The following is a 17,500-nucleotide window of genomic DNA, read 5'->3' as shown; positions in this document are numbered from 1 at the left end:
AAAAAATACAGGAGGGGGAAAGGGGGTCAGAGAGAGAGAGAGAGAGAGAGAGAGAGAGAGAGAGAGAGAGAGAGAGAGAGAGAGAGAGAGAGAGAGAGAGGTAATCGAAATAAAGAATTATTCAAATGTAGGTTTTAGGGTAGAGATGATCGTAACTCCACCATGTCTTTTTTTGCGCTTGTAATGAGTTTTGACGTGATATTCCTGTTTGAGACGTGCACATATATGCAAGTCTAATAGCCGAACGTTATCAGTTTATCATGGGCTTGGTTTAACATTGTTATAATGGACACCACTTTGCGTTGGCTTGAGATTATTTTTTAAACAACAATGAGACCATAACAATCTGGGCTATCAGACCTGCTAACAGGAACACGTCACCTCCCAATTCGATTTCTGCGTTAAAAAAAAGAGATAACATCTCACAAATGTTACAACCATTTTGCAATAGTCTTGCTAATCACACATGATGAGCATATGACTGAATCCAGGGCGGTTGGTGACGGTATATTTAAAGCGGCATGAATTGGAGAAACATGTTGATGATTTCAGGAGGTCTACTTGCGGCTACGGGGTCTAGTGGTATGAAACTTACTTTCGGATCGGAAGGACCAGAGTTCGAGTCCCTCTCTAAGCAGCGAATAGTAGAGTCCTTTGAAAAGTCTCTTTACCCACACTCTCTCACAGTACTCATATGTAAAATGAGTACCTAGCATTTAACAGTGTTGTCTCTGTCGCCTAATGCAAGTCACCTAAAAGGCAAAATTATCGTCTTACATGTTAAGTGTTGCTGTTAGCTTGGAAACCCTTGTAAAGCGCTACGAGTACATCTAGTGATCATTGTTCTATATAAATGCTCAATGAAAAATATTTTACTAATTTACAGAGTACGGTGAGAGAATGTGAGTAAAGAGCCTTTTCCAAGGACTCAATGATGTGCCGAGAAAGGTTCGAGCCCAGGACCCTCCGATCCGAAAGCGAGCGTCATACCACGACCACATAGCCGGACAAAGAGGTCCATTTGTCTACCTTTCTCTAAGGAAACATTGTATATCACTCGGATCACTTAAGTTGTCCATGGATCCTATCATATTATCCGTATAGATTGTGATACACGTCATCGCATCGAGAGAGGTGAATATAATTTTAAAAAGAGAAGAACACGACAACAGTAATTAAGGAGTCATGTTAGATTTCTTCATTTGAATAGCAACGGTGATTATAGATTTAGTAGAATGAATAGAAAATACAACCGCTATGCACTTACCCACCCAAAAGACAATACAGACTTGTTGAACTAGAATGTGTCCCTACTGTGTTGATGGACAGGGATTCTTATTTATATGACTGTTGGGCTCTACTCGGTGAATGACTTATTTAATATTTTTATTGATGACCAATATCCATTGAAGCAAAATGCATATCAGTAAAATCTGCATCTATTGCTATTTTCTTCATCCGTTTGGTTGAATAACAACAAGCTTCTTTTTTTAAAATTTATCTCAATCTCAACTAAGACCCCAAAGTGTTCTAAACTAGGTTTGCCGGTATGATTATTATTTTAATAGTGAACAGTATTAGCTGCCTGTGTGGGGAAGGTGGATAACCCTATTTTTCAAGCCGGAGACAACAGTCAATTATTGAATTAAATTAACAAATTAATAGATTCCATACCATACCCCTCACTGCATGATTGCGTCAAAAAGGCAAGAGGAAAAAATGAGAATGTTGGTGCAACTTTTGTACCTGTCAGGAAGTAAGTAGCTTCGCACGAGTGTTGACTAAAAGCAAAAGATACTAAAATTTATAACACCCCCCCCCCCAAAAAAAAAAAGAAAAAACAACAAAACAAAACAACAAAAACAAAAAAACAAACAAAAAAAAAAACAAAAAACAAAAAAACCAAAACAAAACAAAACAAAACAAAAAACAAAACAAAACAGTTTCTGCTAAATTTATAATGTTATTAAAAAGCTTGAAATTGCAATTTATTGGTTATTGAATATGTTATGCGGAAAATATAGGGCGGCACAAAGCAACTTCGCCAGTGAACTATATCGCATTCTGTCTATCTGTTAAAAATAGATAATCGATGTTGTCTTTGAGTGTGTATGCGTGCGCATATATGTAAATGATAAAGGACAAACATTTTGTGGTTTTTGATTATCTTAAATTTGAATTCCCATTTTGGCAATTGATTCACCCCAACATATTATTATCCTATTGGGACGATGGGTCACAAATTATTACTGTATATTACTATAAACATTTATTACTTGGAGCCATCTTACCCCCGTTGTCAAGTCCGAACAATTGCTATTTTCAACATATCCACAAATCGTAGCTTCATCAAAACCCAATTATCCATCTGGAGATGAAATCTATTGTACGAGTTGCCAGTCCGTCTTACAACATCCGATAGCCACAGGCTATGGAAACGTTTTATCGAATCTTCTAGAAAGCTACATGACCTATTGTCCTTAGTAGGGATTGCCTGATGTGGAGTACTCTTTACAAGGGATCGGTTCTCATCGAAGTCACTTTTTAAACTTCATTAACGGCCTTACTGGTCACCCGACCCTTTTAACAGTCAGACTGTAGTTCCTTTTTGTTTATTCAAGACGATAAATTTTCACATCTTGTTTTATTAAAAGTATAGAACAAAAATTAATAGAACATTCTTAAAATAGAACAAAAAAATTAACAAGTAACTTTTTTCCGACTGATTAAAAAAACCCCCCTTCCACAGCCAACAACGAAAACAATATTAAATGATGTACACCTATTTGTGACAAATATTCTGAAAAAGGTATTTATATTATGTCGAGGTGATTTAAATGCTGAATATTGAATTTGTAATAAAGAAAATATGCAATATATGATAGAGATGCTATTGAGAAGCATGAATATCAGTTCAAATATTGACAAGAACAAATATTCTATATTTCCAACCGCAAATCCTTATATGGAACTCCCTTCCTAGATATATCAGAGACAGTAATGATACAGAATTCTTTCAAAAACATCTTATAACCTTTCTTTTAATATGTAACACTGTAGAATTTTATTGCTTTGTTTCATATTGCATGTTTGAGTGGATGTGTGCTTGAGTGAATGTTGCCACTTTACTGTTAAGCGCTTTGAGCTTGTTGGTATACGGGTTAAGGCGCTATATAAAAACCATATTATTATTATTATTATTATTATTATTATTATTATTATTATTATTATTATTATTATTATTATTATTATTATTATTATTATTATTATTATAAAGTCCCTTCTCGGCATCAATGCGAGCCCTGTCTATTTGAGATAAAAATTGTAGTCTCTATAGGGACAGCGTGGCTCAGCAGCACCATGTTTGCTTCGTACCCGAAAAGTACCGAGTTCGATCACCGGCCGCTGCGCTGTGTAGCCTTGAACAAGTCACCTCGGCCTAGCACTATTTGCGGCGCTGCACTGCGGCTGACGCCTTGGTTATTCCAGTCCTCCTTTGGAATAGACCCTAAAGACAAATTTCCCCCATGGGATGTATCATCGTCATCATCATCATCATTGCCTTTTTCACCCTGGGTCAGGGTATAGGCCAAAGACAAACAGTTTCCATCCTTCCCTATCCTGGGCTAACTTTTAAAAAAATCTCATTCCATGTCTTATCACTTCTCTGTATATCAGCTTCTTTGTCTGTTGTCCTTCATAAACTCTGTCATTCCAGAAACCAGTGGTTTGAAGGAGCGGTCCACAAGACAGATACAGTTTGAATAAATGTTCATATTTCAATTACCCCCCCCCCCCCCAAAACAAATTCTCTAATTCTGATCATTTCGACTTTACTCTCAATGTTCTTGACCAAGTACGATCCTAAAAAAATACTAGAATGATATATATATATATATATATATATATATATATATATATATATATATATATATATATATATTATATATATATTATATATATTTATATATATATATATATATATATATATATATATATATATATATCACATATTATCCCATTGTCACGTGATTAGACCTCCTCTCCCGTTTTTATGGATTCTATAGATAATATCACCGTTTTTCAGTGTATTTTTGTTGGTTAGGAAAATTTTTAAACCAGGAACCCTTCTTAGTTAGATTTAATATAATATGTTGTTTTATAAAACTTTGATCTTATTCATTGTTTTTGTTCAATACTTTTTCCTTCTTTTTTTTACAGACCACAAGTTCTTTGGGGTCCCGATTGCTCAGTTGGTAGAGCACTCCATTCACATGCAAAGGAACCGTGATCAAACCCGGGTGAAGTCTAGATTATTTCATGACTTCCGTATCCGGTACACCCAGCTGTGATTAGCAGGTGCCCGAGTCTGTTAGATCTGGTGAAAATTACTTTGCGATAGACTTGTGTTCTTTCAAAAGGGTAGCAAGTAATTGCAATTGTCAGTTTAACGCTACAGGTTCCGGGATAAACTAAGGCGTCATGGGCCTGAATGGCTCTGAAGAACTTTAACCTCTGATATCAGGTTAGTATTTACTTTTACCATTACTTATCTGGCTTTAGAATTGAATCATTTCACCAAGCCAGCAGTAACAGAGATGTGAATCGAGTTACCTGATGTCAATGATCACTTGTTCAAAATGATAAATTTAAATATCAAGAGCAAAATCTAGCGACTATGTGGTCTTGTGGTATGACACTCGCCTCGGATCTGAAGGTACTGGGTTCGTATCATGTTCTGAGCGGCGCATAGTTGAGTCCTTAGTAAATGCTCTTTACTCACATTCTCTCACCATACTCGGGTGTATAATGAGTACTTGACCAAAAAAAAAAAAACCCACAAAAAACATTGTCTCTATCGGAATAAGTTTAATATCGCCTAATAAGCATCATATTTCGTACTACATGTTAAGTGTTGCTGTTGGCTAGCACTCATTGTAAAGCGCTTTGAACACATTTAGTGGATATTGGGCAATGCTCAAGATTTTTCAAAGAGTAAAATCGAGCTCGGCTTGTAATGGGTCAATGGCTGGTGGTCATTACCTAATGGGCAAGAAGTCTAGATTGGGACAGCTGAGAGATCTAGGATTGGTTTTTGTAAGTACGTCTGGCCGGATACACGTCAGAAAAAGTGGGCATGGAGATCAGGAAATATACGAGAAATTTGTAGACATATATAGCTAGAACATGGGTGGATAGACTGATTAAAAAAGAGATAGAAAGAGGATGGCAATACATACACAACCACCCACCTACACACCCAGAGAAATATAAATAGATTGACGGAGAGAGAGAGAGAGAGAGAGAGAGAGAGAGAGAGAGAGAGAGAGAGAGAGAGGGAGAGGGAGAAAGAGAGAAAGATAGATCGAAAGAAAGAAAGAAAGAAAGAAAGAGAGAGAGAGAGATAGAGAGAGGTATACATGGATGCATTAAAATGTTTATTTTAGGCAAATGCCAAAAGAAATTACAAATTAACTCAGATTTTCCAATTGTTGAAGAAAAATAAAGCAATATCAATAACTATGGAAATAAACATTGTAGATAAATAAAATAATAACTATAAATGAGAAAACAATTAATAAAGAGAAGGAAACAAATCAAAATCAATCAGAATATAAGAAACAACACATATACAAAAGAAGTCGAGAATCTGTTATCATTAAGGCAAGCAAGCAACATAGATAACAAGCAAGTCATGTATCAGGAAATGATATCAATACTAACAAATCTACAATCAATCATAGCGTCAACGCAAAAATACACGTAAAAATTAATCAACACATCGAACCCCCCACACTCCCTTCCTCACACACACACACACACACACACACAAGCACACACAAACACACACGCGCGCACACACATTTCTAGAATCATCAAAACAAATCAGCAAACGTTCACGTTGTAAATAAATTAGATAGACACAAGAAGTTAAAAAAAATTGCCACGGGATTCTATTAGCAATAAGATAAATACATAGAAAGCGTGAGAGAAGTGAGAAAGGAAATGAATAAGATAAGGACGATAATATAAAGAGGTGAATGAGGACAAAAGAACCAAACGCATAGAGGTAAAAATAGACGAAAAGAAGGAGTAAGGGAGTTATAAAATGAAATAAATGTAAGAATATATACACTCATGCTATCCCACGGCTCCAACATAGTTAATACCCAATACATTTATTTCCATAAAAGGTCATATAATGTAAATGTTGCTGCTCGAAGCTCGAAGATATAGATAATAATGTGAAATTGAATGTAAGCTTCAATTTAATTACAAAAACATATCATAATGAACGTTTCGGGTTTCCCCTTTATCAATAAAACAGGATGAATGAAACACCACATTCATCTTAACTACGCCACTACCACATTATCTCATTCATCCTGTTTTGTTGATAAAGGGGAAACCCGAAACGTTCAATTGATATGTTTTTGTAATTAAATTGAAGCTTACATTCAATTTCACATTATTATCTATAAAAGGACATTATGGAACTAAATTCCAATTTGATGCTGCGAACGTCACCTAAGGATTTTATTTTTATAGATAGTATGCGCTTGGCTAAGAAGCTCATAACATTGCCATCCGGAAGTATAACGGACCAACACACAAAACTGTGTGTATCCATGAACTTTTATAGTCGGGTTAAAACAGTTCAGTGAGCATTACTCACAATCGCGGATGGCAAAAAACTATAACCAAGACCTGAGTGACGTCATCTTCGAACTATCTATACAAGCATTATTCATCATTTAAGGGGGGGGGGGGGGGGGGGGGGGGGGGGGGGTGGGTGGGAGTGGGAGTGGTGTGTACAGAGAGCTCAGTTGGTAGAGCACTCGCTTCACACGCAAAGGGACCGAGACCGATCTCGGGTGAGATCGGTATTTTTTCGGACTCCCCTGTCCACCCAGCAGTGATTGGGTAGCTGGGTCAGTTCGATCTAGCGGTAAGCCCTTTGCGACATACTGCGTCTTATCCAAAGGGTAGCAAGTAATTGCTATTGTCCGTTTCACGCCAGAAAAGAAATCGGGATAAACTCCGGCTCCATGGACCTAATGGCTATCAAGGACTATTTTTTAAATATTCATCTTTGACACTGTCTCGTACTGATCCACACCTCAGTCGGATGAAACATATAGAAGGAACAAAATTGACGTCAGTCAGCTCTTTGTGATTGTTTTTAGCCAGCCATATTTATGAGTAGTTTTCACTAAATTCTACCAACCATTTCTATCACTCTTTAACTGACCTCGCTTTGCTTTTTTTTGTGTGACAAGAGGAGTCACGGGTTTTCATACTTGCTCATCTCCCTCTCAGGGCAGTGGAATGAAATATTTGATTGAATCAATGATTACGTCTGGGATTCCAATCGATTTTCAATCATTTTCAATAATTCGATATAAACACGTCATTATATATCGATAATTCCTATTCAGTCGTCTTTCTCATCATCGTCGCGTCGCCAGTATGCCACAGTTCTTTCTTTTTTCTTTTTGGTGTCTCTTTGCACTCACCTTATGTTGTCATCATCTTATTCCCGTTTGGTCATCTCCCATTTTTTAATCGTTTTGTCACCATAATTTTATGTCACTATTTTTTTTACCATTCTCTCAAGATTTTGTCACCATTTTGTAACTATTCTGGTTATAATTTTGTCATTATTTTGTTACCATTCTGTCACCAATTAGTAAATACTTTGTAATTTTTTGTTACCATATTGTCACTATTTAGTAACTACTATACATTTTGTCACCTTTTTGTGACTATTTTGTTACCATTTTGTCACCGTTCTGTAAATATACTTAAACATAAAATTGTTACCATGTTGTCAATATCTTTTTAAAGTATTCTGTCAATATTTTGTTTGTCAATCTTAAATTATTTTTCTGAGTATTTTGTCACCATACTAAAGGCAAGTTTCTACACATATAATGAAGAAACCGATGGAGGAATGGGTAGAAAGATGGATAGCTAATCACAGATATATAGAATTGTGAATTGATAGACTTGTAGGTTAATAAAAAGACATGAATTAATGGGAAAAAATCAATAGATATAATGTATCTAGATAGATACTAGATACATGAAAAAAATAAATCGAATAAAAGATGTAAGTTTAAATAGATTGATGGATGGATAGTAAGACGTTGAAAATATAAATTTAAATAAACATAGAATACAGAGATTGATAGTGAATAGAGATAGATAGATAGATATATAAATGATAGATAGATAGATAGATAGATAGATAGATAGATAGATAGATAGATAGATAGATAGAGAAATAAAGCGAGACAGAGAACGAGAGAGAGAGAGAGAGAGAGAGAGAGAGAGAGAGAGAGGGAGAGAGAAAGAGAGAGATTGAGAGAGAAAGAGAGAGAGATAGAGAGAAAGAGAGAGCAAGAGAGAGAAAGAGAGTGAGAGATAGATAGATAGAGAGAGAGAGAGAGAGAGAGAGAGGGGGGGGGGATTATAGAAAATCGTTGTTGTATATATAACATCACCTCCACCTAAGCTACGGTATGGTGTACAGGAAATCGGGTTATAATTTAGAGGCATTAATTATTAGTCAACACTGCCCGATCGCACCAGCTTACCCTAACAGCTTGTCCACTCATTATATATAGAGTGTCCCAAAGGACACAGTATCGGAGATATGCATGCAATTGCAATGTCCTTGCCAGACACATAGAATATGAATTCCATAAACCCTCAACACTTTCAAATTTGGTTGACTTTCCACGAGTACGGAAACACGTAAAGTGACGTGACGACGACACTATAATATCTTTGGAACCGTCTGTGACTCTCACTTCGACGAGCGAACATTATTCACATACATTCTCATTTTATTACATCTTAGAATACTATGATTGGTTTGAATTATTATTTAGAATTTTACTAATATTATTATATTACCAATACTGTCCATCTTAAGGAGCTTTAAAAGTGGAAATATCCAATTCTGCCGTATCTGGAAAAACACATATTTAGAAATTTGGCCTGAAAAATCGTCCTTCAAATATCGCGAAGTCCCAGGTTTCAAAGATTTTGCTAAGTTGAGGGTTATTTAAATCGATCGATATTTGAAGGACGAGTTTTCTGGCCAAATTTCTAAATAAGTTTTTTTCCAGAGCACGTCGAATTGTAGACAGGGGGCGTATTGGAGTTGGAGTTCGCTCCTTAGAGACAATTTTAAAAAAGTAATTAAACCATTATACACTCTCTTGATATTCTGCGCTTAGGCCTGTGGTTGGAGTTAGAGCTGTTGGCCTTTATATCTATAATATAATATATGAAGCTATCGTTTCAATTTGGTCTAAAGACCCGGTGAGCTTTAACATTTTGCTTTATAGTTCCTTGAAAATATCATTTTTTCCTTAATAAAATAAAATATGTTGGTACAGGTCTTATGTCACTGGCTATAAATTAAATTTTCCACATTCAAACTGACCCGACACAATACAATTTAAGTGTTAGTCACGTTAAGCAGTCCCCCCCCCAAAAAAAAACAAAAAACAAAAAAAAAAACAAACAAAAAACAAAAACAAAAAACAAAAACAAAAAAAAAACAAAAAAAACAAAAACAAACACACACACACAAAAACACAAACAAACAAACAAACAAAAGCAACACACAAACAAATAAAAAAAACCAAAAAACAACAGACCAAAACAAAACAAAAAAAAAACAACAACCGAAAAAACAAAAACAAAAACAAAAAAAAAAACCAACAAAACAAAACAAAAACAAACCCAACAACAAAAAAAAAACAAAACCCACCGCCCAAAAAAAACCCAACAAAACAGTAAAAAGACAACACACACACACACACTCACTCTCACTCACTCACACACACACATACACACACACAGACAAACACAAAAAGGCACACTTTTAGGCATTTTATCAAACGTATATTATAGTTAGTTTGTATTACATCAATATTTGAAATACTCACCGATAGAAGAGACCGCCCTGAAGTCTAACAATGAACACAGAAGAAATGTGATGAAAACGGAGCTGTACATGCTGAAGGCAGATAAGGAAAGAGGTTCCATATCCTGGGAGTTATAATCCTTATTCCGTTTGGTCTTTGTCCCGATGCTTATTTAGTCACACGAACACAACACCCTATCTGTTATCATTATCCAGATCAGTTTTATGCCAGACGTCATAAACACAAAAATGTCATGGCTAAATAGTCTGTCTCTTTGGCATACGTACGGCAAACCGGGAACAGCCTAGTCCAAGAAATAATGCCGATAATGGTGATGAGTGGATGGTTTAATTAGTGGAGAGAGGTCAGGCGTGGATTGGACTTTAATATATCTTCCGTATATTTGGATAAAAAGGTTCTTTACACACAGAAGGCCTTTTTCAGTTCTATTGAGTTCAATTGAGTTTTATGGTTCTAATGGTATTACACGATTCAATCAAAAGGTCACTTAGTATAGCTGTCAAAATTACCAAATTTTTTTTTTAATGGACGCAAATGGTAAACGTGATATTAAAAAAAAAAGAAATGAAAAAACAAAACAAACACAAACCCCCAAATAAAACAGATCCACTGTATTTGCGACTTTGCACTATGCAACGGCATGTCTTTTTCCCGTGTCAAACAAACACAAACTGAGTTCAGGATTAAGATGCCAGTGGTTTCAGATGGCAATCATGTATAGGAGATCGTTGAAGATAAAGTTAATGACGTAATGATGGTAATAAATGAAGGGTAAATATTTCCTTCTCCCTAAGGGTTTACTTCCCATCCAACGTAAACCACCATCGTGTTACGACCGTTTTTTGATTGTATTTTCAACCACATTCTAACTATTGATGCTGTGTGTTAAGGTAAAATACTCACAACATCCGCCAGCCGGATATTACGTACAAGTACACAAAACGATATGCAACCCTAATTCTTTATAGTCTAATTGCTACAATTTAGAGAATACTAATCACCATAGCTATCTTGCACGCATGCCGACCAACCAACGTTGTCGGTGCTCCGGATTCTGGAGATTTTGTCACAAATTTATTACACAAGTGAATTAAAAATACATGGCATTGGGTGTTACAATGCACATTTACCCACAACTCTGCCATAGCACTGATTAGTGCTCACAAACAGGAGGACAATGTGATCCAGCTGTATTGTAAGTCATGTACTGAAGATAATAATGGCCATGCTTATAGAAGGAACTAAGTTGACGCGACTCAGCTCTTTACTAGCATTTTTTGACAACCTGTCAGTGATAAAAACTCAATAAACTTTTTCAATCAGACTATAAACGTTTAGGTTACACATTTTATTTTGGTACGTAAACTCCGGCTGGCGGATGTTGTGAGTATTTCACATAGAAGGAGAGAATGTGTTTAAAAATCAGACGACGGTCGTAATGTAATGCGTCATTTTGTTGAATTTACGAAACGTAACATCAGTCCTTTACAAATGATGATAAAATTTCGTGTTTCTTACTAGCCAAGTTTTCACGAGAAACTAATCATTATCTTGGCACCCATGTGAACATGAGATTTACCGATATCTAAAGTACAAACATGCAAGTTGTTAAGAACCGTGGTGTTATAGATCAATTCAATTAATCAGGGAGCCAGAAATCCTTATCATCATCATCACCACCAACGCCACTGCCACCGCCACCACAACCAACACCAACGCCACCTAAACCACCAACACCACAACTTTCATCAGCAATATCATAATCATCGTCATCATCATCATCATCATCATCATCATCATCATCATCATCATCATCATCATCATCATCATCATCATCATCCTCATCATCTTCTTCATCATCATCATCATCATCATCATCATCATCATCATCATCATCATCATCATCATCATCATCATCATCATCCTCATCATCATCATCATCATTATGATGATGATCATCACTATCATCATCATCATCCTCCTCACTCTCCTCTTCCTCCTCCCAGGTCCTCCCTCCTCCTTGGTCTCCTCCTCCTCCTCTTCGTCGTCATCGTTGTCGTCGTCCTCCTCATCATCATCATCATCACCAACATCCTCCTCCTCCTCCTCCTCCTCCTCCTCCTCCTCCTCATCATCATCATCATCATCATCATCATCATCACATCTCAAATATACACATGCAAATTATTACGACACATGATGCTATAGATCATTATCGGTGATGCTAATTCAAATCACCTATAAAGAATTTGGGGAAATTAAATACGTAGGCATATGGTTATCAGCGATGGAGTTTTATCCCATCAAAATGTATTCCTGTTTTCTGGCAGTAGACCAGAAATCCTTATCAAACACCGCTACCATCACCACCACTACCATCAACACTACCACCACCATTACCACACCTATCACCACCACCGCCACCATCACCACCACAACTACCAACACCACCACTACCAACACATTGCTACCACCATCACCACAGTAACACCAACACCACTACAATTACCACCACCATCACCACCGCTACCACCATCACCATCATCACCACCGCTACCACCATCCCCATCAGCAGCAGCAGCACCACAACCACCAATACCACCACCACTACCACCATCATCAACACTACCACTACTACCACCACTACCATCACCGTCACCACCACTTCCACCACCACTACCAGCATCATCATCACCAACGCCACCACTACTACAAACACCACCACCAGCACCACCATCAACATCATCATCATCATCATCATCATCATCATCATCATCATCATCATCATCATCATCACCATCGCCATCATCATCATCATCATCATCATCATCATCATCACCATCGCCATCATCATCATCATCATCATCATCATCATCATCATCATCATCACCACCACCTCCACCAAATTGTTTAGGGCTCGTTGTTGTAATGGAAAGACTCTCAAACCAACGCAAAATCTTGCCCATTACACCAATCTTAAATCAAGGCCATACATGATACTTGCGTTCGATTCTCAGACCTTCTAATAATATTCACACCAAGATCACCAATGTTCATACACACATCTCCAACTTGGACCAGCCAGCTAAATTCGTTTGTCTTCTCTGTCTTCAAGTTCCTTGTTTTCAAGTCAGTCAGTGCTTTCCTTAGCCACAAAACGAGCTAGATAAATCCCAGCTGACATATATAACTCCAGATAGTTTCAATGCTCTTTGTAACACTACACAAAATAGACCAAGGCACCAGCAAAGCTCACGCGCGCGAACACACACGCACCCCCCCCCCCCCCCCACACGCGCAATTTAAACTTTACTTATCCAGATGTAACACGCACACACAAACACACTAAGAAAGATCAAGAGAGAGAGAGAGAGAGAGAGAGAGAGAGAGAGAGAGAGACAGAGAGAGAGATGGATATATAGATAGAGAAATATATATATATATACATATATATATATATATATATATATATATATATGTAGAGAGAGAGAGAGAGAGAGAGAGAGAGAGAGAGAGAGAGAGAGAGAGAGAGAGAGAGAGAGAGAGAATTGACTCCTGATACGACATAGCTATTCATAGAAAAAAAACTGCAAAACTTGCTCATTGAAAAAAAAATGAGGAGAGGAAAACAACACCAGGTGATGTATATAGCGATGGAGTAAAGTACAAGTCGAAACAAGATTTTCTATAGTGTATTAAAATACCCCATGGGCAATCATCTTGATTAAGATCTACAGTTGTCTTCGAGTAAATAGTGTCTTAATGCTTGGAAGAGAGAGAGAGAGAGAGAGAGAGAGAGAGAGAGAGAGAGAGAGAGAGAGAGAGAGAGAGAGAGAGAGAGAGAGAGAGAGAGAGAGAGAGAGAGAGAGAGAGAGAGAGAGAGAGAGAGAGAGAGAGAGAGAGAGAGAGAGAGAGAGAATAGTGACATGAATGGCATGTGTTTTCATTCGTGACGTATGACGTCATTCCGGTATTAAGGCGGTCTGACCGTAGCCATCGTTAAGTTACAGCCTGACACTGAGACCCAAAAGGACTGGTTTTTTGACGTCATTTTTTTTTTTTGCACCGTTAGTGAGTTGTCGTTAGTTGTGCTCATGGAAACAAGTGGTCCCATTGATTGAACTATTGAATACAACTCACGATTTGTTTTCTTTTGTGGCCAAAGTCTGGTCTTTCGACGTCATTTTTTGGTCAGTGTCAGGCTATAAGTTAACGATGGCTACGGTCTGACTGAGATGGAGAAAATTTGGTTCCAACAACAAGAATTAGAAAATTTAAGTTTGCATCACGTTTAGGAAACATGTTTCTTCTCCATAAAACAGATCCGGCTATTCAATAACTGCTGGGTGAACAGGGGGTTTAGAAAAAAAAATCTCGACTTCACCCGATATCGATGTCAGTTCCTTTGCGTCTGAATTGAGTGCTCTACCAACTGAGCTCTTTTGGGACCCGCAGTATGAGTAAAGCATAATATTAATTTTCACCAGTTTACTGCCGTTCTCTGGAAAAACTCATATTTAAAAATTGGGCCAGAAAACTCGTCCTTTATTTATCGATCGATTTAAATGGCCCCCATCTTCGCAAAAACTCTCAAACCTGGGACTTTGCGTGTCTTTCCAGAGTACGGCAGTTAAGTGGTTAAGCATAATATCAATTTTAAGCTTTAATTTGACCTCCATTTATTACCATTTTGAGGCGACTAACAACAGCTGTGGAAGGGATATTTTCTGACCCCCTGTCCACCCCAAGTGATTGGATTAGCTGGGTCTGTTAGATCTGGCAGAAAGAACTTTGGGATAGACTAGCGCCCTATGCAAAGGTAGCAAGCAATTGCTATTGGTCGTTTCACGCTATAGAAACTGGGCGGGATAAACTCCGGCCCCACGGGCCAAATGGCTATGGAATACTACTACTACTACAAGGTGACCGTATCTAACGCTATCGTGGCGGTGGGGCGTAATTACTTTTTCAATAGATAGTTCGAAGTTGACGTCACTCAAGTCTTTGTTATTGTTTTTTGCCATCCGCGTTTATGAGTAATTCTCACTAAATCGTATCAAAACGTATTAACGTTCAAATTAACACACAGTTTTGTGTGTTGGTCCGTTATACTTCCGGGTGGCAATGTTGTGAACTTCTTAGCTTAGCGCATACTATCTATACTCCGATCTAATACCATTATGAGACGATAGACAAAATAAATGTCTTGTCTGAGGACGACAGGATGATTCCCGTAGGGAATATTTTTGAGACATTAATAGATGAAATGTTCACATTGATATATCTATATCTAGAAGATTCGGCGACTCTTTAGAGATCCGGCGTGAAATAAAACAATAAAATATCAACAGTTTTGACAGCACCGACCCCAGAATCAAGTTATCGATCTGTTTGGGCACACGTCATCATTTCGCAGCTAATGTCAGGGTATTAGGAATCGACATTTCCGGTCGTCAAGAAGATTACGTCATCATCTGCTTCAAGCTCAGTTTAACTAACTAAAAAGTGAACTTCACCCGTTCGTTAAAAACCAAAACCCACCCTCTTCCTAAAACAGAAATAAGAAAAGGCCCTCCCCCACCCCCAATAAACCGCTACGGAAATTACAAAACAAAAACAAAAATTAAAAGGAAAACCAAAACTAAATCAGAGTAACAACAAGAACATATAAACAACCAAACTAAAAACTAAACAATTATAAAAAAAAAGATCAACCACAAAGAAACCCAGACAAAAACAATACAAAACAACAAATAAAAAACAAAAACAAAAAAAAATCAAAAACAAAAACAAATCAAACAAAAAACAAAACAAAACAAAGAGCAAACCCAAACTCCAAGAAGCTTTTTGGCATTTTATCTTAAGTAAAGTATTCTTATTGACATGAAAGGTGGGTGGCGGACAAACATACGCACACAATCACTCACTCACACATATTTATTTTAACTCTTTACAATCTAAGTCCCATTTCACTCTAATCAGGCGTCATATATTATTATTATTATTATTATTATTATTATTATTATTATTATTATTATTATTATTATTATTATTATTATTATTATTATTATTATTATTATATATTATTATTATTATTATTATTATTATCATTATTATTATTATTATTATTATTATTATTATTATTATTATTATCAAGAGAGAACGAAGCTGAAGTCGTATTCCTATTGCTGCCCAGTTGTGATGAGACAATGGAGATTAAGTCATTCGACTGTGGTGTAGAAGAGCAGCCTTGGGCTCACAGCACAACCTTTATAATATTAGATCCGAAACTATGAGTCGGAGATAAGGCATCTAGCGTAACCTTTGTTAACTTACTATCGAAAGATTGAAAATGGAAAGGCTTCGTATGGGAACAATACAGACAATGGACGTTTCGGGTACAAACCCTTCGTCAGCACAAAGATACACAAAATGAATATTGTGTTATTGTAAAATTGTTGAGTTTTTTAAATTCTAGGATATTTTGTATACACATGTATGATGTATTGCTTTATATAATATGCAATTACCTGGTCTGTGTTAATGAAAATTTAAAATGTGTGTGTGTGTGTGTGTGTGTGCGTGTGTGTTTGTGTGTGCTTATGTGTATGCGTATTGTTAACTTATGACTTGACATCTCCCTGAAATTACGAAGTGATAAGTTTAGGAGCAGGCACTGGAGTAGGATAAAGATCTGAATAAATGTGTATGAAACAGTGCCAGACAAAGCAGAGGGAAAACAGAAGAAAAAATAAAGAACATCCCAAAGATCAGTCAGCCATGACTAGGGACTGAACTGCAGACCACCTGATCACGGGTCAGACACAATTTTTCAGATTGGTTCAGATCCTAAAATTAAGTCACAATACAAGGGGAGAATCACCAAAAAGAAAGTAAAATGTGCCTAGTTATTATAAGTGCTCAGGGCAGGGCACGAATTACCCCATTGATTGCATTATTGAATGTAACTCATTATTTCCTTTCTTTTGGCATTCGTCGATGACTATTGTGAGTATTTTTTTAGACAGTATCCGTTTATGAGTTTTCGTAGGCTCCGCACATTGAAGGGAAGCCTAAAATGTCCTTGTACTAACTAAGAGATAAACGGTTAAGTAAGGTGGTTTATATGGTGTAAAGGAGCGTCTTTGTCTTTGTCTAAAAAATCTACGTCTAACAGGATGCTGGTCTACACATTAAAAGTGCTATTTCATTATTAGGATATTAAAGAAAAAAGTAACGTGCTTACAGTTAAAAGCTGGATGAGCGGTATAAAATGCAAATCTGAATTTTTTTCTCCAAAAGTTATGATTCGATAGACAACACTCATTGCCTGTGGAACGGAATAAATAGATACCATTTCCGGTTCCTGTGGAATATCCGAGGCATTCTATGGACGTCATGCTGGAATCTTAACGCGTTATATAGTATTTAACAGCCGTACAATGGCAAAAACATTTAACACTTTTGGCCCGAAAACCTTTTATCAAATATAGATTGATTAAAACCATTCTGAAGTATCAAAAAGACGAGGTTTT

The 17,500-nt window shown here is 36.8% G+C and overlaps 1 protein-coding gene across 16 annotated transcripts in view; it reads right to left on the bottom strand.

Annotated features, from left to right (window-relative positions):
• LOC144973020 (neuronal acetylcholine receptor subunit alpha-10-like) overlaps nucleotides 1-17,500 on the bottom strand; it is a 276,772-nt gene that overhangs the window by 51,350 nt on the left and 207,922 nt on the right. For 6 of the 16 annotated variants that reach the window (XM_078914946.1, XM_078914951.1, XM_078914948.1 and 3 more), the window contains one exon: nucleotides 9,966-10,461. The exons of 6 other annotated variants lie outside the window; for them this stretch is intronic. In XM_078914946.1, coding sequence (XP_078771072.1) covers nucleotides 9,966-10,065 — 100 coding nt within the window. In that variant the 5' untranslated portion in view covers nucleotides 10,066-10,461. The remainder of the gene's footprint in view (nucleotides 1-9,965; nucleotides 10,462-17,500) is intronic. 4 more of the 16 variants (XM_078914956.1, XM_078914955.1, XM_078914953.1 and 1 more) reach the window with 1 other exon arrangement.

The sequence above is a fragment of the Berghia stephanieae genome, chromosome 5 (assembly GCF_034508935.2).
Source record: "Berghia stephanieae isolate SIO BIC M18660-M18661 chromosome 5, UCSD_Bste_1.3, whole genome shotgun sequence".
Classification (NCBI taxonomy): Eukaryota; Metazoa; Mollusca; class Gastropoda; order Nudibranchia; family Aeolidiidae; genus Berghia; species Berghia stephanieae.
Note: the sequence above shows the minus strand (reverse complement) of the source record. Positions and strands in the feature narration are given on the sequence as shown.